Raw genomic sequence first — 19,250 nt, forward strand, 5'->3', positions numbered from 1 at the left:
TAAATTTCACATGCTGTTGTGCAAATGGAATAGACAAAAGGTGGAAATTATAGGCAATTAGCAAGACACCCCAATAAAGGAGTGGTTCTGCAGGTGGTGACCACAGACCACTTCTCAGTTCCTATGCTTCCTGGCTGATGTTTTGGTCACTTTTGAATGCTGGCGGTGCTTTCACGTATTTAATAAGAATATTTCATTCATTCAGATCTAGGATGTGTTATTTTAGTGTTCCCTTTATTTTTTTGAGCAGTGTATTTCGCTTCCTTGTTTGAAGTCGAACCTTGCGCGTCCAAGTTTACGCCTCCCCCAGAAAGTTCCTGTCTGCTTCTTCCTGGAGTGCTGCAGATACTGCAGGATTTTGTTCCAACTAGGCACCGCACCGGACCAACTGAGCTAATTGATCATTTCAATGATTGCCTAAATTCAACACACCTAGTCTTCCAGTTCGGTTACTCCAGGACCAGGGTTGCATATTCCCGATTTACACTAACCCCGTCTGTTGTGCACTCGTCGATTAAGTTGCTAAACAACCAACCTGTCTATAATGAACGGTGGCTACAGTCAGTGACGAAACGTTATATCCCCATAGCAACCAATTTGCATAGACGTACACATTTTCCTGTCAGCGTTTGCGCCGAGTCAGAAACATTTTTCAGTTCTTGTAAATGTATTATATTGCTCTTCAAATCATTATCCAAAACATTTTTCTCAAACAGTAATGTGAAGCTGTTATTGTAGTAGGCGTTCCTGTCGAGTATTAATATTTCAGCACTTTTAGAACTGTGACGTCACATAGATACATTTGACAGGAGTGGGCGGTCTGACGCATGCGCACAGCGTGACATGGAAAAATAATCTTGAACAGCTGTAGCTACCATTCTTATTATACCTCAGTGGTTGCTACCAAAAAATACTAGTAACTGTCTGCGGCTGTATTGTAGCCATCTGGAGGTTCTGTACAGGGAGTCGGAGGAAGCGAAATAGCTAGCTCGTGCCGCTAACTGGCACAATGTCCCTGCAAAGGTGTCAAACTGATTGGGAAGAAATTGACCAAGAATATCAACAATTACAGGTAGGCCTATGTGAAGCCTGTTTGACAGCTAGCTAACGTTAGTGCGTAGCGTGACGTGTACTACCGTCAGTTCGGCAAGAGAGGAGGATGATATAGCTACGATTGTCAACTCAGTTTGGTAGATTGCTAGCTAGCCTGTTAGTTAGTTTGCTAGATAGCTTAGTTAACCCAGTATACTAATTTTACAAAAGGTTATCGGGTAACGTTATAATTGTACACAATATTTTGTATTCAGGAGCTTTCCAATATAATTATGCTGAACAAAAATATAAACGCAACATGTAAAGTGTTCGTTTCATGAGCTGAAATGAAAGATCCCAGAAATCTTACATGTGCACAAAAAGCTTATTTCTCTCATTGTCTACAAATTTGTTTACATCCCTATTAGTGAGCATTTTTCCTTTGCCAAGACAATCCAGMCAGCTGACAGGTGTGGCATATCAAAAATTATATAGCATGATCATTACACATGTGCACCTTGTGCTGGGGACAATAAAAGGYCACTCTAAAATGTGCAGTTTTGTCACACAACACAATGCTACAGATGTCTCAAGTTTTGAGGGAGCGTACAATTGGCATGCTGACTGCGGGAATGTCCACCAGAGCTGTTACCAGAGAATKTAATATTCCTTTCTATACCATAAGCCACCTCTGTCGTTTTAGAGAATTTGCAGTACATCCAACCGGCCTCTCCACCGCAGGCCATGTGTCTGGTTTTGTGTGGGCAAGCGGTTTGTTGAAGTTAACGTTGTGAACCATAACCCCCAGTGCCCCATGGGGCGGTGGGTTTATGGTATGGGCAGGCATAAGCTATGGACACTGAACACAATTGCATTTTATCGATGGCAATTTGAATGCACAGAGATATGTGTTGAGATTCTGATGCCCATTGTTGTGCCATTCATCCGCCGCCATCACCTCATCCTTCAGCCTGAAAGTGCACGGCCCCAAGATCTGTACACAATTCCTGACRGCTGAAAATGTCGCAGTTCTTCCATGGCCTGCATACTCACCAGACATGTCACCCATTGAGTACGTTTGGGATGCTCTGGATCGACGTGTTAGACAGTGTGTTCCAGTTCCCGCCATTATCCATCAACTCCGTACAGCCATTGGAGACAATCAACAGCCTGATCAACTCTATGCGACGGAGATGTCTCGCTGCATGAGACAAATGGTGGTCAGAAAACACTGGTTTTCTGATCCATGCCCCTACTTAAAAAATATTTTTTAAAAGTTATCTGTGATCAACAGATGCATATCTGTATTTCCAATCCTTAAGTGCCTAATGAATTTATTTCAAATGACTGATTTCCTTATGAACTGTAACTCAGTAAAATCTTTGCAATTGTTGCATTTTATATTTTTGTTCAGTATAGTGTCCTGGGGTATGCGAGTCAGGTTTACTTGAATTGGTGCAGCTAGCTAGATTTAATATATGGAAATTTGGCCAGTGAATGGCAAATGTTAGCTCGTTAACTAGCAATAATAGCCTGTTGAAGTCATAATAACCAGCCAGCAAACTAGCTAGCTCAGTTTGATAACAATGATTAGTACCTAGCTAGTTGTTTTTTTTTATAGTGAAATCCCCCAAATCAGTCAACCAATGCAGGTATGTAGCAAATAAGGGTCACTTTAACCAGGGTGCAGTGGCTTCTTTCCCTCTCATTTCCTTCTTGACACCACTTGAAAGGACAGGATAAGTTCAATGATACTGCAAATGCAATGCTGTCTTCCATCCACCTGTTATATTCTGCCAGATCAGGGATAAGCCTCAAACTCCTTAGAAATTAAAGGGAGGGATCTGTCCTAGACTGCATGCCTAAACTCTTTGGTGAAAATAATTGCCGATTTGACAGTCTCTACTATCAACATATTTGAGTACAGATGAAACATCCTTCGCTTATTTATTTACATTTTATTTATAGGAAACTCACAAAGTGTACAGACAGAAGCTCGATGAGCTCACCAACCTCCAGGCAACATGCAGCAGTGCCATTAGTAAACAGCGGAAGGGTCTAAAAGACCTCGGGCACAGTCTGTGCAAGTAAGTAGCCTACTCTTAGTGCTGTCAGTTGACACGGAATGGTTCAGTCTTATTTTCCTGTTCCAAAGGTCCCCATAAGTAGGACCTGAGCATTTAAAGGTTTAATTTTCTTCTACAGGTGCACAAAAACAAGTGGTGAGAAAGAAATGGAACTGATCAAAGACATCCAAATGCAAATTAAAGACAAAGAGAATTTCTTCTTTGATATGGAAGCCTATTTGCCAAAGAAGAATGGGTCAGTGTATTTGAGGACATGCTTATTACATATTTTGGTTACAGATGTTAYCATATGAGGGTGTCAAAGCATATTGTAAAATGTTTGTCTCTTTTCAGATTGTACTTAAATTTGGTGCTTGGCAATGTGAATGTAACACTTCTCAGCAACCAGGCAAAGTAAGTGTGCTTTAACAAAATATCTGTATTCAGTCACATCCGCATGGTTTCTGCTTATGACCCCCTGTTTGTTCTATTCTCTGGAGCAGATTTGCCTATAAAGATGAATATGAGAAGTTCAAGCTTTTTATGACAATAATCTTGATGTTTGGGGCCATAACCTGTCTCTTTTTGCTCAATTACCGGTGAGTTGGTTATGTTATGCATTTGATGTTTCCTTGTAGCATCTTTTAATGTTTCATCAAAGCAAAGTAGTTGTAAATGTCTGTGTTTTGTTGTTGCAGTGTCACAGATGAAATCTTCAACTTCTTGCTGGTTTGGTACTACTGCACTTTGACCATAAGGGAAAGCATCCTCATGAGCAATGGGTCCCGGTGAGCTACTAAGCTTTTTATGTGATTATTAACTCAGTGAGATCAAAATACTTTACCAGTGTGCCTACCAAGTTATGCTTCTTTATTTTAATTCCACTCCATGTGGGGACTGTCCTTTCAGGATCAAAGGGTGGTGGGTCTCCCATCATTATGTCTCTACCTTCCTATCAGGTGTAATGCTTACCTGGTAAGTGCTTTATTTATTTTTAACTTTGAACACTTTCTTTGAATTGCTGTTGGTCAAAAGCAAAACATCTGTTGGCAGTTGCCCTCAAAGGTTTTCTGACAAGCAGTTTGTGAAACGTTATCCCATTACTTGTATTGATTGGTTCCTCTGTTTGCTTCTTCTCAAAGGCCAGAGGGGTCCATGTATCAGATGTTTAGAAGTCAATTCCTTGCATTCTCCATTTACCAGAGTAAGCATCTACTTTTTCTATTTATACTGAACAAAAATATAAACGCAACATGTAAAGTGTTGGTCCTATGTTTCATGAGCTGAAATAAAATATCCTAGAAATATTCCATATGCACAAAAAGCTTATTTTCCACAAATTTGTTTACATCCCTATTAGGGATCATTTCTCCTTTGCCAAGATAATACATCCAGCTGACAGGTGTGGCATATCAAGAATTATACCTCATGATCATTACACATGTGCACCTTGTGCTGGGGACAATAAAAGGCCACTCTAAAATGTGCAGTTTTGTCACAACACAATGCCACAGATGTCTCAAGTTTTGAGGGAGCGCGCAATTGGCATGCTGACTGTAGGAATGTCCACCAGATCTGTTGCCAGAGAATTTAATAGTCCTTTCTCTACCATAAGCCACCTCCAACATAATTTTAGAGAATTTGGCAGTACGACCAACCGCAGACCACGTGTAACCACGTCAGCCCAGGACCTCCACATCCGGCTTCTTCACCTGCGGGATCGTYTGAGACCAGTCACCCGACCAGATGATAAAACTGAGGAGTATTTCTGTCTGTAAAAATGAACTTTTGTGGAGAGAAACTATTTCTGATTGGGTGGGCCCCTGCCCAGTCATGTGAAATCCATTGATTAGGACCTGCTGAATTTATTTCAATTGACTGATTTCCTTATATGAACTGTAACTCAATAAAATAGTTGACATTTTTGTGTGTTGCGTTTAATAGTTTTGTTAAGTAGATATTGTGTTAAGGGGAGGAGAAAAAAAATCACAAGCTGCACAATATAGCCTAAATTACTGAAATGTAAGTGCATGTCATTGCTCATACATTATTGGTTGTAAAGGTGTTTGACACACTTTTTTTTTTTATCCATCCTTTTGGTTTTCAGGCTTTGTGCATTTTCTTCAATATTACTACCAAAGTGGCTGCTTATACCGGTTACGAGCTTTGGGGGAGAGAAATCAGTTGGACCTCACAGTGGGTAAGATGAGCTCCTTTTCAGTTAGGAAAGTTTCTAAGGCTTGCTTATTGGTTATGACTTGGGAAACCCCCTGTGGGCTTTTGAACCATTTACAAGACGTTTGTGTGTGTCAATAGTTGTTACAATGAAGTGGGCCACAAGCAACCCCGTGACTGCAAAAATGGGACGAAGGTGGGGTTTTACCCTTAAGCAAGTTGTTTCTCTTCCATGTTGAGTGAAATCCCAATTGTCGGAATACCTTGCAGAACATCACACTCTTTGAATCTCAAGTTTTCCTTTCTACTGCCCAAAATTGAAATTATGATATAAATTCTTCTAGTGTATTTCTATCTTGCTGACAATAGTGAGCTGATGGATAACATCTCACAATCAGTCTGCAGCTGCCCCTTGAACAGAGTATTGGTTCTGACATACAGAATGTTTAGCTCTGTTTTTGATATAGCTTACTGTATTCTCCTTACCATAATGTGTCTAATGATTAACCTGTACCCTTGACAAAGCTTTTTAAACTGGATGTAAACTTTCTGTAGTTTGTGCCTTAGTGAATGTTAATTTTCCACCATTAGTAATGTATGCATATCTGTTTTTCAGAGGGGTTTCAGTCATGGATGTGGAGAGGGCTCACCTTCCTCTTGCCATTTCTCTTTTTTGGCCATGTAAGTCAAACACCAGACCACCACACAGCTCCTAAATATGGGTTTRGTTCAGAGGTTGTTTAACATTTATTCCACCTTTCTACTACTTTCAACTCAAGACATTGACATATCAGGCTTAATATCTTTTCTCAACAGTGAGGAACTTAAACACAATTGTATTGAATGGTCATCCAGGGATGAGGTCAGGTTAGTCTGGGTGTGTGCCAGTGTGTTTCACACAGACTGGGATGAGAGTGGGGTGGGGAGACGGTCAACTGGAAGTAAAAAGATGTTATTGCAAAATCTGTCACTATTGTAAATAAAGTCTTGCCCAACATGATTGCAAGGCTTTAATTGTGTTACTTATTCCAGTGAATAAGATGGTTATTTCTGCTGTTTATACATTTACATGTACACACTCCAGGGTAAGCTTCCATGCTTGTGTGCTTGAGTAAGGTTGCAGTTCTTGGACTGAGCTTTTCTCTCTCTCTCTCTTTCTCCAATCCCCTTCACAGTTCTGGCAGCTGTACAATGCTATGACTCTGTTTCGGTTGGCAGGACATGAAGACTGTAAAGAGTGGCAGGTAAGGACAGAAATACTACCCTACAATCTCTAAGTCCCTTGTTTTCAAATACAATACAGTACAACATGTCTCTACTCCCAGCCCGTCTTGTGCAAGCTCGTCTAGAATTTTCTTGTAGCCTATGCTCGTTACAAGACGCCTGAAGTTTAACCTTGGGATGTCATTATACTAAATGATGTCATGATGTGATGTCATTATACTAAATGTCATGAATACATGTCATTCCTAATGCCTTTGTTTGTATCTTTTCAGGTATTTATGTTGGCACTGACATTTCTTGTCCTATTCCTGGGTAATTTTCTCACCACATTAAAAGTTGTTCACCAAAAGATCCAGGAAAACCCAGAAAAGGTGCAAAAGCAGGAGTGAACGASTCTGACTACAGCTCAGACCTCCAAGTGGCCAGTAACCATTAAGCAAAAGGGCACTTTGACAYGCACAGCCGATGGAAAGATGGACGGCAGAGGGTTTGTGCCAGGAAAAGACAGAGCAGAGAGACCAATGTGTCTCGGACCGTGATGACAGCTGCAACATTAACCAATAATCTTGGCTGAGTGTGCTTTTGTTTCCGATAACCTGTCATTGTCCTTACTACACATGCAATCACAACACAGAGCAGCTTTCGTCTGGCAGATGAACTACTGCGATCCTGGACCGTTTGAGGCTTGAGCCTTATAGATTTAGTGAGTGGACAGACTGATTAATTATGGTGTTGATGTTTTTAGGTCGGAGCATGAACTACATGTACAGAGAGCCACTCTTCAAACTATATGCAACTCAACAAAGACAAGTAGCATTAGGTCAGGGTTTCCCAAACTCGGTCTTGGGCCCCCCTAGGTGCACGTTTGATTGTTTGCCCTAGCATTACACAGCTGAATCAAATAATCAAAGCTTGATGAGGATTAGTTGGGTATTTGAGTCAGCTGTGTAGTGCTAGGGTAAAAAGCAAATGTGTACCTGGGGGGGGGCCCAGGACTGAGTTTGAGAAACCCTGCATTAGGTCATGAGAAAAGGTGAGTTTACCTACAAAGTATATGTACTGTGTGGTCATGTCACTACTTCACATAACTGTTATCGGTAAGGCATATTCGAATACGTCCAAGGCACAGCCATTTTTTCACTGTTATTTGTAACTACAAGTGTCTGTCGTTTTGATGTTTTTCAGTAAAGATGCATTGAACTATATATTTCTCCCCGGTGTGCTGTTGAAAGTAAACCCATTTGCTTATTTCTGGATAGTAACATGTCTATATTATATAAACTAAAGCCTGCTTCTTCTTTCAGCCTGGACTTAACTGATCATAGACATTTACACATTTTAACAGCAGCAGTTTACTACCATTGTTTGGGTTGATTTGGCAACCATAAATTACACAGGCGTTCAATTTTTAAATGATKCATATACTAATGATACTGACCAAGTTTGAGTATACAAGGGTTTCTTTTCTGTAATGGTCTGCACCTTGCTTATCTGAGTGCCTGGTGTTGTATCATTTCAGACACAGTGGATTCGGCATAGACAAAAGTCCATATTTTTTAAATCCTGTAATCTGGTTCAAAATGATAACCCTTTCAATTAATTATTATTTGAGAGACTTGTCCAATTCAGGTTGTGCAAGAAGATGCTGGTTGTTTGAGTTCACCTTGATCACAATATGCTGTTAAGGTCCACAACAAACAATTGCTGCTATGAGCACTGGTACTGTGAACAAATGATTGGCAATAATGTCTTGAGCACAAATGTGCGGGAGTGATCAAGTGTATATAACTCTGCTGACATACATGGTATGTATAGTAACGCGTCCACTCTGAATTATGTACAAATCTCAAGAGCATTTGTACCCATTTTCAGCATTATTTAATTTTTTACTGTTATTAGATGTGCATTTGAACAAAGGGATTGGTCTCAACAACTTTATTACTTAGTGACAGGGCTTTCTAAATGCCTTATCTCTCACTGTAGCCTGTCACAATTGCGTGATGTATGTTTTAGTTCCATTTGGAATGAAGTGTTGTTATTGGGGAAAATGTAAGGTCTTGGACTTTGTCTTGTTTTCATTAAAAAAAAAATCTATTGTACTCTMGAAGGGAACCACTATTTTTATTACACTTGTGGGAAAAAGCTAAAGCATGTTATTGAATTTAACATTTTGGTCTAATGGTCAGTCTGTCAAATCTGCTACAATGCAGTACACAACAGATCCTATTTCCTCATGTATTGTTAGTTTGGTTTAATGTTCATGTCATGGATTGTCCTGTCATAAGACTAACTTGTGCCTGAAYGTACACCTGTAACAACGAGACACTGGACAAAATCATTTAATTTATGCTGTCTCTTACTGCTTTTTCACACTATACATGGCTGTAAAAGAAATAAAACATCTGATTCAAAGATTGTGTAATGTCTTTTCATGTTTAGTTGTGGCATTTGATTAATTGATTGGGCTGATTTATTTTCAACATATGACTTATGTTAATGTTGAATCAGCTTTGCATGATGGTAGCTGTTCCCTCTTGGGGGAACATACTTATGTCAGAGCCATTTATTTACATACATGGATCTGTGTAATGTCATTTTACAACTAGAAAATCATGTGATGTGTTTCTTATCTAAACATACATTTATCAATCAGCATGTCCATATTATTCAGTTATCTAAGTAGGAAACACTGCCTTGTCTGTTTTTTTCATAGCAACCACCACTAGTGGGCACTGTCATTTAACTTAGTGACCTGCAATAAATATTGGTCCAGACTCCAGCTTTGAAAGGAGCTAATTTCTAACAGCTTTCAACCACAGTAGTAAATTGCCCTGACAATATAAAAGGTGCAGCATCACATTGTATTCAGAAGATGGTGCACTGTTTACCAACATGCTTAGTAAGCACGGTCACTGATTAGTACTTATCATCCTCTGCAGAAAGGGTAAGCCACTTACATGAACATATGTAATAGGGATATTTGCCCTGAGTAGGTATCCATTAACAGACAACTTCCTGAAACAAATCTTGCCAGGTGATCAGTGGACCAGAGCTGTGATTGTATCAAGGAAGAGTTATTCAAGGTAACACAGTACATTAAGTAGGTCAGTGCCTCGCCCTAGAAATGGAACTGCTACAAAAAATGTTTTACAAATCAACCACTCAATGATTGTGAGAAATGTTAAAAAATCAACACCACAAAAGGCCAGCAATAGGCATAAGTTCTTTATAAAAGTAAAAATAGAAATTCAGTATAATTCAGTAATAACAGGATATTTKAAAAAAGTATATGAAGCACAATCTCAATCTGCTTTTACACCTGCATTGTTTGGGGTTTTAGGCTGGGTTTCTGTACAGCACTTTGAGATATCAGCTAATGTAAGAAGGGCTATATAAATACATTTGATTTGATTTTATATGCCAATTTACACCCTGGTCTAACGTAGCTAGTCAATAACAAAACCACTCTAGAATCCCAGGATAGACCTTGCGCCCATAGAACTAGCAGGAATTCCATCTCTATCCTWGCAGATCTTAGCAGATATTAGTTCAGTGTTCAATATCATTGTCCAGATCCCAAAGGCATGAATTGGTTGGGGATGGAACAGGCTCTTCTTGAAATTGAATTAAGATGACCCATGATGTGGCAAGCAGTTGTTTATAATAGACAAGCAGCAGATTGGGTAGCTTTGGCATGTAAGACCAGAGTACAGAGTGTCCCGTTGTGTCAATGGACTTCAAGCCTCTGTCCTTTCACTAGAACGAGGTCACAGGATGACACAATGCCTCTTCTTCGTACGGTGTCTTGCTCTGCGGCTTGATGCCAGGGCTTTTTTGGTGGCATCTCTGAAAATGTCCTCTACGTTCTCCCGGTATTTGGCTGAACACTCTAGATAAAGCTCAGCACTCATATGCCGCCTGGTCTCCTCACCCTGTGGAACCAAACAATGAGCAGTCACTGGATGACAGGGAGTACTGGACCAGAATTGGAGACTGGTAAACAGGGCAAATCAGATAAGGTTTTCTAGGATCAAGCATTTGAAGGCCATTATCCATAATTCAAATGAAATGGTTAAAGTCAAAGCACCACACCTCAAGTTATGTGTATAAACCCTGTCATCAGGAGGACAGGTTGATCCTCACCTGTGTGTAAGTGATGGGAGCCTGATCCATGGCTTTGAGTCTCCTGGTACGCTCCTTATCCTTCCTCAGGTCAGTCTTACAGCCAATCAGAATGACAGGAACATCGCGACAGAAGTGGTTCACTTCCGGGTACCACTGCGTGAGACAGCAGAACACAATAGTGAATGTAGAGGTAAGAGGTCAAGGTAGGAAGGAGCTCAAACTGTCACATTGGGATTACACTCGGGATCATGGTGTTTGCATACTGTGTGTGTGCACTGTTTTCATATTTTCATTGACTGGACCCATAAACAATTAGCAATAAGTTTCATCAATGACCCAACAGAGGAAACAGATACTTATAAAATAGCCTACAAAAATACTACATTGACAGGTTGTTTGGTTTGGCTCTACGTCCACCCAGGTATCGGTTCTACAAGTAGGCGTGTTTACCCCCTCCCTTGCTGTAATGTTTTGTGCTTACAAAGTCTCACTCTGACTGCATTCCCCTTGACTTTATCACATGGTATGCATTCATGGCTCTTTATTGACATTTCCCTGCTCATTGAGGGAGGCTTCCAGCACAGTCCCGTTTGTTTTTCAGGCCAAGCCACTGGGGTCAAAGTTCATGTGCTCTGGTTGAGTCACAAATAGCGAGCAAAGTCAAAAGAATGTACACAGTCACATCAAAGTCAATCTCCAACAATCATTCATCAAATTCCTGCCTAGATGTGATGTCTAACCACTTATAAGTGGTGAACTCGCAATCCCTTTCCCACCACTCTATGGTGACTAATGTTGTGCTTGTTTATTTGTACAGACAATACTCACTAGATCTATTATGCACTGTACCGGGATCCTAGCAAAACATGCAGGCCCTTAAATTCACTGTGGTTAGCTGCTTACTTAGCGTTGGCTGTTGTTGGGAAGAATATGAATGTCATTGGCTGTCACTGGATAATGTAATATCGTAGATGAATCATGATCAATGAGCTTACCTTGATTAAGACATTTTCAAAACTGGTGGGGTTGGTCACATCATAACAAACTAACACCAGGTTGGCATTCTGGTAGGAGAGTGGCCTCAAACGATCGTAATCATCTTGGCCTGAAAAAAATGGAGACACAAATGCACTCAATGTAAAGTGTTTGGTGAACTTATAGAAGGAAAAAAGAGACAATATTACACCCCCCCTAACAACCTCTAGTAATGGAATGAGTTGATACTGAAGCATGTTATAACCAGTTATAAAACCACATCCTGGCTTTAACTTCCTTTTYCTGTCAAATAAAGTGGCTGTTGCGGCAGTTAGGCTAAGATAAGCCGGTGACTCACAGTGGAGACACTGCACTAGGACACGTGAAAGGTTGTCCTTGGAAACACCAAAATCAGCCCCCAACATAGTAAGTAGATCATTCTGCCACTGTTATTAGTCAATATGTGTAACTTACATTTCTAGAGGGGAGTGGTTTGCAATATCCAGTATTGATAGAGAACAAGTATAAAGTAATTTCTGAAACTAACTTCTCAGGAAGCCAACTATTCCACAAGTCTTGATAAAACCATAAAATACACAGTGTACAAAACATTAGGAACACCTTCCTAATATTGTGTTACACCCTCACAATGGGCAGGTATGTAGGGTGTGGATCGTTGTTCTGTGGGTGTGGAGTCATCTTGCCTGTAATGCTGGAGCACCCTTACATCCTCAGAGCAGCCTCAATTCGTTGAGGCATGGACTCTGCAAGGTGTCGAAAGCCTTCCACAGGGATGCTGGCCCATGTTGACTCCAATGCTTCTCACAGTTGTGTCAAGTTGGCTGGATGTCCTTTGGGTGGTGGACCATTCTTGATATACACGGGAAACTGTTGAGTGTGAAAAACCCAGCAGTGTTGCAGTTCTTGACACACTCAAACCGGTGAGCCTGGCACCTACTACCATTCCCCATTCAAAGAGACTTAAATMTTTTGTCTTAAATGACTTAAATGTAAATGTAAATGTAAATGTCTTGCCTATTCACCCTCTGAATGGCACACATACACAAGACATGTCTCAATTGTCTCAAGACTTAAAAATCCTTCTTTAACCGGTCTCTTCCCCTTCATTTACCCTGATTGAAGTGGATTTAACAGGTGACATCAGTAAGGGATCACAGCTTTCACCTGGTCAGTCTATGTCATGGAAAGTCAGGTGTTCCTAATGTTTTGTGCACTCAGTGTATGCTGGTATAGAGCCACATAGTGGAGGTGTCAAAATACCCATAAAACCTGGCGGTCAAAACAGGGAAATGGTTCCAATAATTTTTCTACCATTCATTTTTCCCATAGGGGATTTTAGAAACACTTAAAATAATGGCTGTGTTTTGTGATCTCTTACTGAAGTCACCTCCTAAATCCACTTCAATCAGTGTGTATGAAGGGGARGAGACMGGTTAAAGAAGGTGTTTCTAAAAGTGTTTCTAAAATCCCCTATGGGAAACATTTATGGTGGAAAAACGATTGGAACCATTTCCTTTTTTGACCGCTAGGTTTTATGGGTAATATGACTCATACTGTGGTACTCTATTTGTGATTTACAATATCCATAACAACGAGCTGAAAAACTAGAAAATCAAGTTTGACATGATCTTAATCAAATAGTAAACAATTCAACAGAATAAAGTTATTATTTAGAAGCTATTAAGATTTTCAATTCAATATCTAGCCATTTGAGCTGATAATCTGAGGTTTCACTGGCAATGTCTAGTTTAAAGTATCAAAGGACCACTCAGATGCAAATACAGTTACAAACATTATTTCTATAGATGAGCCTCCACCACATCCTCTGTCACAGCAGCTTTCTGCAACACTGCTGCTTGTCATTGCATCAGTGCTGTGAGAGGGCAAGGTGTAATACTCAGTGAGATGTCGCGTCATACTCATCGTTTACAAAAACAATGTAATCTACTACAGTCAGACAGTAAATCTACAATACTCCATTATGACATTTCAACGAAACACATTGCTTGGAGAAAAAGTTTCCAGTTATAGAGAAAGTCATAAGACACATTTTCAGTTCTCATCCTCCAGCAAACTAGTCCCATGTTTGTTTTTACTGTTTATTCTCCAGAAAACAAGAGGATAATAATATAGGATAACAATATTTTTAACTGATGGCTATATTAGTCAATAATTGAAAGCATTTCAGAATCTCTGTTCTGAACCCAATGCTTGGATTGCACTGACCTGACACAATTCTATCCTTCTATCTAGCTTTATGTTCCACCTAGCTGATCAAAGATATGCTATCAGAATATATCTGCTCCAGCATTACAGGCAAGATGACTCCACACCCACAGAACAACGATCCACACCCTACATACCTGCCCATTGTGCAGGAACAGAACCCTCTTCTTGATCTATAGATTCTTAATAATGATTATGTTGCATAGGGGACCTTACCAGCTGTGTCATAGAGGTTGAGCCGAATCTCTTTCCCTCCATACGTGACAGTGGAGACATATTTCTCAAACACAGACGGAGCATACTTCTGTTAAACAGAAATGACAAAGGGAGAAAGAAATTCAGTATTTCAATCATTTTGCATTTCATCCACGGGATACTGTAAATGCACATAATTGAGACAATGTAATTCAACCAAAACTGGATACAGTGCCATAGATCTTGAATACATGTAATGCTCTGTCTAGGAGAATTCCTTAATTATGTAACAAATCATTATCTTTGGAGAAGGAAGACTATATTTAGAATAGTGTTACTTATTTGTGCTAACTTACCATGACTTTTTTTGGGAGAGTTAATTTAGTGAAAAATGAATATATTTGCATAGTCTAAACTGTTTATTCAAAAGGTTGTTTATGCTGGAACTGACAGTGTTGGTATTAGTCTTAACTTGAATAATGAACTAAGCATAAATCTGCTGACCAATAATGGAGATGGCAAGAAAATAACTTGTTTTATTTTGTATTAAGAAATAAGTTAGTAAGATTAGTGATATAAACAATATACTTTTACATTCATTTCATGATATAGTGGAGATAATCATGAGGCTACTTTCCTGACAGGAACAAAACTCTGAGTATGGCTTGGTGATGTCACCCTCAAAAGGGCACAAATTAATAATGACTCCATAAATAAATCAAAAATGTTAAAGAGTGATTACATTAATCTAAAACAATTATGTTCATGAACACATTTACTTCCTTACTCTAATATGCAAACATCTCAAAAGATGCCACTAGATGCCATGTTATCCTTACCTCTGGAAAGTCTCCTTTGGCATACACCATTAGAAGGGATGTTTTCCCACATCCCCCATCACCCACAATAACAATTTTTAGTTCTTCTCCCTTCTTAGCGTTGCCATTGCTAGTCACAGTACCATTCTGTGTCATATCTAGAGTCCAACAGGTCGCAGTCAGACAGAAGTCACGATAAAGTCAGTCCCTCCCAACTGAGTCTGAACACATGTCAGTTCTACCCAATGAATTTATAAAGAGAACCTGGCTAAGTGGGAAGAATGAGTGTCAACAAGAGGAACAAACCAAGCTCAGTCTCATCTTGAACAGGTGTCTCACTCTGCTCTGTTCACCACTTAATGGTTCTTTCCAACTTCAGTTATTTCCTAGTGACCCTGAACACCCTTCTCTTCCTAATCAATTTGTTCACTGGAAGCGTCTCTGTGGTAAAAGCTCAGTCACGCAATAGARTCAGTCTACAGCTGCTCGCTCGCTCTCTCTCTACCGCTCTGTAGTCATCTGGCCTGTCCCGTCACATCACTGGGTGGGGCTGAGGATCACACTGAGGCACTTCCTCTATTTAGAAAGGTGTGTTGGGTGTGCTGTAGAAGAGTTCTGAGTAGTTCACTCTGCTCTGTGCCCTCCCCTTCCCTCTCAGAGCAGAAAGCAATGTATTTTTATTTTTTTACCTTTATTTAACTAGGAAAGTCAGTTAAGAACAAATTCTTATTTTACAATGACGGTCTACCCCGGCCAAACCCTCCCCTAACCCGGACAGCGCTGGGCCAATTGTGCGCTGCCCTATGCGACTCCCAATCACGGCCGGTTGTGATATAGCCTCTAGCACTGAGATGCAGTGCCTTAGACCACTGTGCCACTCGGGAGCCAATAATGATCAGTGGTATCTGAAGTATTTGTGCTCTGTGATATAGAGAGCTATAACTGAGTGGACTCTGGGGGGTTAGGATCACACACAGGCCTAGTAACATTTGACTTGACCTAGTAACCTGTGCCTATACCTTAAGAGCGCTCTTATTTTCTACTGAACAAAAATATAAATGCAACATGCAACAATTTCAAAGAGTTTACTGAGTTACAGTTCATATAAGGAAATCAGTCAAAATAAATGAATTAGACCCTAATCTATGGATTTCACATGACTGGGAATGCAGATATGCATCTGTTGGTCACAGATCCTTGTGACATTGRGCCGTGCATTATCATGCTGAAACATGAGGTGATGGCGGCGAATGAATGGCACAACAATGGGTCCCATGATCTCGTCACGGTATCTCTGTGCATTCAAATTGACGTCAATAAAATGCAATTCTGTTCGTTGCCCGTAGTTTATGCCTGCCCGTACCATAACCCCACCTCTACCATGGGGCACTCTGTACACAATCCGTGAAGGGCACACTTCTCCWGCGMGCCAGTGGCCATCGAAGTTGAGCATTTGCCCACTGAAGTCGGTTATGACGCCGAACTGCAGTCCGGTCAAGACCCTGGTGAGGACAACAAACACGCAGATGAGCTTCCCTGAGACGGTTTCTGACAGTTTGTGCAGAAGTTCTTTGGCTGTGCAAACCCACAGTTTCATCAGCTGTCCGGGTGGCTGGTCTCAGACGATCCCGCAGGTGAAGAAGCCAGATGTGGAGGTCCTGGGCTGGCGAGTTTACACGTGGTCTGCGGTTGTGAGGCCAGTTGGACGTACTCCAAATTCTCTAAAACGACTGAAGTGGCTTATGGTAGAAAAGTGAACACTAAATTCTCTGGCAACAGCTCTGGTGGACATTCCTAGTCAGCATGCCAATTGCATGCTCCCTCAAAACTTGAGACATCTGTGGCATTGTGTTGTGTGACAAAACTGCACATTTTAGTGTGGCCTTTTGTCCCCAGCACAAGGTACACCTGTGTAATGATCATGCTGTTTAATAAGCTTCTTTATATGCCACACCTGTCAGGTGGATGGATTATCTTGGCAAAGGAGAAATGCTCACTAATAGCGATGTAAACTAATTAGTGCACAAAATTTTTGAGAAATAAACTTTTTGTGCGCATGGAACATTTCTGGGATATTTTATTCAGCTAATGAAACCTACACTTTACATGTTGTGTTTATATATATATWTWTTTTTTGTAATTTACCACCATGGAAGAAAAGGCTCTTCTTTGTGTTGATTCATACAGTATATCACCCTGTGTGGTTCTAGTCTGGGTCCCAGTTAGTTTTGCTGACATTCCATGAATTGTATTCCATGTTACATGCCAAAGTTTAGCATGACAGGAGTGGCAAGGAGAGAATTATAGCTAAACAGACTGCTACACAGACTGTGGTTCCACTGAGCCCCTTGAAATTATACTGAAAATGTGACCACTAGACCAATAGTAAATTGGCATCATATTTTTCTTAGAGTAAAGCTACAATGTATTTTAAAATCATAATCTCTGAGTCTTCTTAATTGTCTCAGATATCAAAACCATCAATGTCAAAAACTCAAAAGAAAACATAACAGACATCTGATTAATTTATATTTATTTGCCGTTCAAAATTATATTTCAATTAACATTTCGAAGGASCAAGTACATTTGAAACACAATTTCTTTAAAATGGTAGCAGGATAACAATGATATTTTGATTCACATTTAATAAGAGAAATAGCCTACCATTGGGTTGTTTTTTATGTAAATGTTTAAAAAATGTATAATTGTATGTAACAATCAAACTATTGCGTCATTGTCACCTACAGAAATGCCATCAWAAGAACTATTTCAAGTATGTCTGTCATGTAGGCTTCCCGACATGCAAATGTGTGTGAAAAGCAATACAAAGAGAAAAACCCAATAAAACATCTATTTAGTTTAGATAGCATATACAGTTCATGGAAAAATAAATACAAACCYAGAGAAAATAAAAGCAAAATACACACAATAGGTCTATCTATATATGTACATTTATATCAGCATATTTTTCTAATCTAAATAACAGATCAACGAATCATGGAACAACGAATGGGATTTATGTGAAGTGGAATGTTAGCCTATATGAATAATAGCGTTGGCCTTTCTGTTATTGCGTCAATAAACCTTCAATATTCACAATAAATTGGAGTAAAAAAATGTTTAAAATCCTAATAGGCCACTATGGCCTCTCTCTCCTGTCCATTTTGGACTGTGTGTGATTGGTCACGCTGTAACAGTGGACATGTTGACAGCCTCCACAGAACGATTACAACATTAATTCCATGCATCATTGTGATTTGGATAGTGTTGGAGATGGAAAACAATTGTTTATGCAACAAAATGTWAATCTTAAAATTTGATCTTTATTTTCCTGTAACATACTTAATTACAATTCATGAGCTAAAATGTCGTCGTGCATCCAACATAAATCAACAGGACTCCTACTATTTTGATAAATGAAAAACCCTCCATATAATATTTTATATTTCTGTGGAACTGAAAACCAGATTCGAAAGTACAAAAAGCATGCGATTATAAAAAGACGTGTTTAAATTATTGCCGATTTAAATGTTTGTTGGACAATAGATTGTGTAACATTTAACAGTGCTTTAAAAAACATGAGATTATCTCAATTACGCCGGGTCGATTTATTTGTAGGTACGTTTAATTTTGTCTATAGGTTATAGGCTTTAATTGTTGGTTGAATAAGGTTTGAATTCATTATTCTAAATTAAATACTCAAAATGGGATTTGGAGTAMGCTTTCAAACATCCTGACAAAAAACCCATCGAAAACAGCAGTATCGATTAACTGAAAACCAAAGAATTATAAAAYGAATTTAGTTATGCTGTCATTGAAAACACTAATCATTTGAACTATTAACTTTTTTAAGGCCTAAATAGCTTGCCTAAATATAACAGCTTGACATACAATGGTCCGAGAGTATAGACAAATAAATATACCCTACTGTGCTGCGAGCAGTCGGTCTTCTACACAAGAGGCCCATTCCCTTTTTTCTGGGTGTGCTTTAATGTGTTCCTTCTCTRCTTGCGTAATAACAGCTGGTCGGCTTTGCCATACAACAAGCCTTTATACTATGATTCAGTCGGATTTAACAGTGCTCTGTCGGTCATAGAATAAGACATTTGGGTAACACTTTTTTATTTTTACATTACTTCCGCTCTAGCTGCTTCAATAATAGCAAAAACATRGTCTTCAATAATTTGAGCACTGAGGGAGCGGCTGGAATGGCCTGCATGTTCTATTCTCTACAAGAAAGGCCCATCGATTGCCGGTATCTGGCTTGCCYAACGCGTCTATTTTGTTTTCAGAGGGTGTAAACAACRGTTTGTTGGATGCATGGTTCACGGCGTTGCATGGAGCCTCGTGACCTTATGGTTCGACACTCCTTTTACCCTTGGCCATTTACGCA

At 39.7% G+C, this 19,250-nt stretch overlaps 2 protein-coding genes across 7 annotated transcripts; one reads left to right on the forward strand and one right to left on the reverse strand.

The window, feature by feature from the left end:
- The first annotated feature begins 826 nt into the window (after window positions 1-826).
- On the forward strand, window positions 827-8,909 carry LOC111980550 (transmembrane protein 120B). Of its 5 annotated transcripts, XM_024011342.2 has the most exons (14): window positions 827-1,072; window positions 3,001-3,119; window positions 3,238-3,354; window positions 3,453-3,512; window positions 3,602-3,697; window positions 3,797-3,886; window positions 4,008-4,073; window positions 4,241-4,302; window positions 5,206-5,298; window positions 5,415-5,469; window positions 5,890-5,954; window positions 6,090-6,140; window positions 6,449-6,517; window positions 6,770-8,909. In XM_024011342.2, the coding sequence occupies exons 1-13, from the start codon at window positions 1,010-1,012 to the stop codon at window positions 6,496-6,498; spliced, it is 987 nt and encodes a 328-aa protein (XP_023867110.1). In that variant the 5' UTR covers window positions 827-1,009; the 3' UTR covers window positions 6,499-6,517; window positions 6,770-8,909. The 5 variants fall into 5 exon arrangements, with proteins under 5 accessions (XP_023867110.1, XP_023867111.1, XP_023867112.1 ...); XM_024011343.2 differs by lacking the exon at window positions 6,090-6,140 and having other exon boundaries at window positions 828-1,072; XM_024011344.2 differs by lacking the exons at window positions 5,415-5,469; window positions 6,770-8,909 and having other exon boundaries at window positions 829-1,072; window positions 6,449-6,477.
- LOC111980553 (rho-related GTP-binding protein RhoF) lies at window positions 8,580-18,924 on the reverse strand. Of its 2 annotated transcripts, none has more exons than XM_024011348.2 (5): window positions 18,786-18,924; window positions 14,061-14,148; window positions 11,618-11,727; window positions 10,641-10,775; window positions 8,580-10,429 (listed from the first exon to the last, which is right to left on the reverse strand). In XM_024011348.2, exons 1-5 carry the CDS (start codon window positions 18,822-18,824, stop codon window positions 10,265-10,267), a joined length of 537 nt encoding a protein of 178 aa, XP_023867116.1. In that variant the 5' UTR covers window positions 18,825-18,924; the 3' UTR covers window positions 8,580-10,264. The 2 variants fall into 2 exon arrangements, with proteins under 2 accessions (XP_023867116.1, XP_023867115.1); XM_024011347.2 differs by lacking the exon at window positions 18,786-18,924 and adding an exon at window positions 14,879-16,704.
- Window positions 18,925-19,250: the final 326 nt, after the last annotated feature.

Source organism: Salvelinus sp. IW2-2015, linkage group LG20 (assembly GCF_002910315.2).
Source record: "Salvelinus sp. IW2-2015 linkage group LG20, ASM291031v2, whole genome shotgun sequence".
Lineage (NCBI taxonomy): Eukaryota > Metazoa > Chordata > Actinopteri > Salmoniformes > Salmonidae > Salvelinus > Salvelinus sp. IW2-2015.

Excerpts from the sequence above, each read along its gene's own strand:
- LOC111980550 (XM_024011341.2), top strand. The coding sequence starts at position 1,010 with ATGTCCCTGCAAAGGTGTCAAACTGATTGGGAAGAAATTGACCAAGAA. Across the intron at positions 3,355-3,452 it reads TATTTGCCAAAGAAGAATGG|ATTGTACTTAAATTTGGTGC; the intron begins GTCAGTGTATTT and ends GTCTCTTTTCAG. Across the intron at positions 6,518-6,769 it reads AAGACTGTAAAGAGTGGCAG|GTATTTATGTTGGCACTGAC; the intron begins GTAAGGACAGAA and ends GTATCTTTTCAG.
- LOC111980553 (XM_024011347.2), bottom strand. The coding sequence starts at position 15,013 with ATGACACAGAATGGTACTGTGACTAGCAATGGCAACGCTAAGAAGGGA. Across the intron at positions 14,149-14,878 it reads CCAAAGGAGACTTTCCAGAG|AAGTATGCTCCGTCTGTGTT; the intron begins GTAAGGATAACA and ends TCTGTTTAACAG. Across the intron at positions 10,430-10,640 it reads CTCCCATCACTTACACACAG|GGTGAGGAGACCAGGCGGCA; the intron begins GTGAGGATCAAC and ends TTGGTTCCACAG.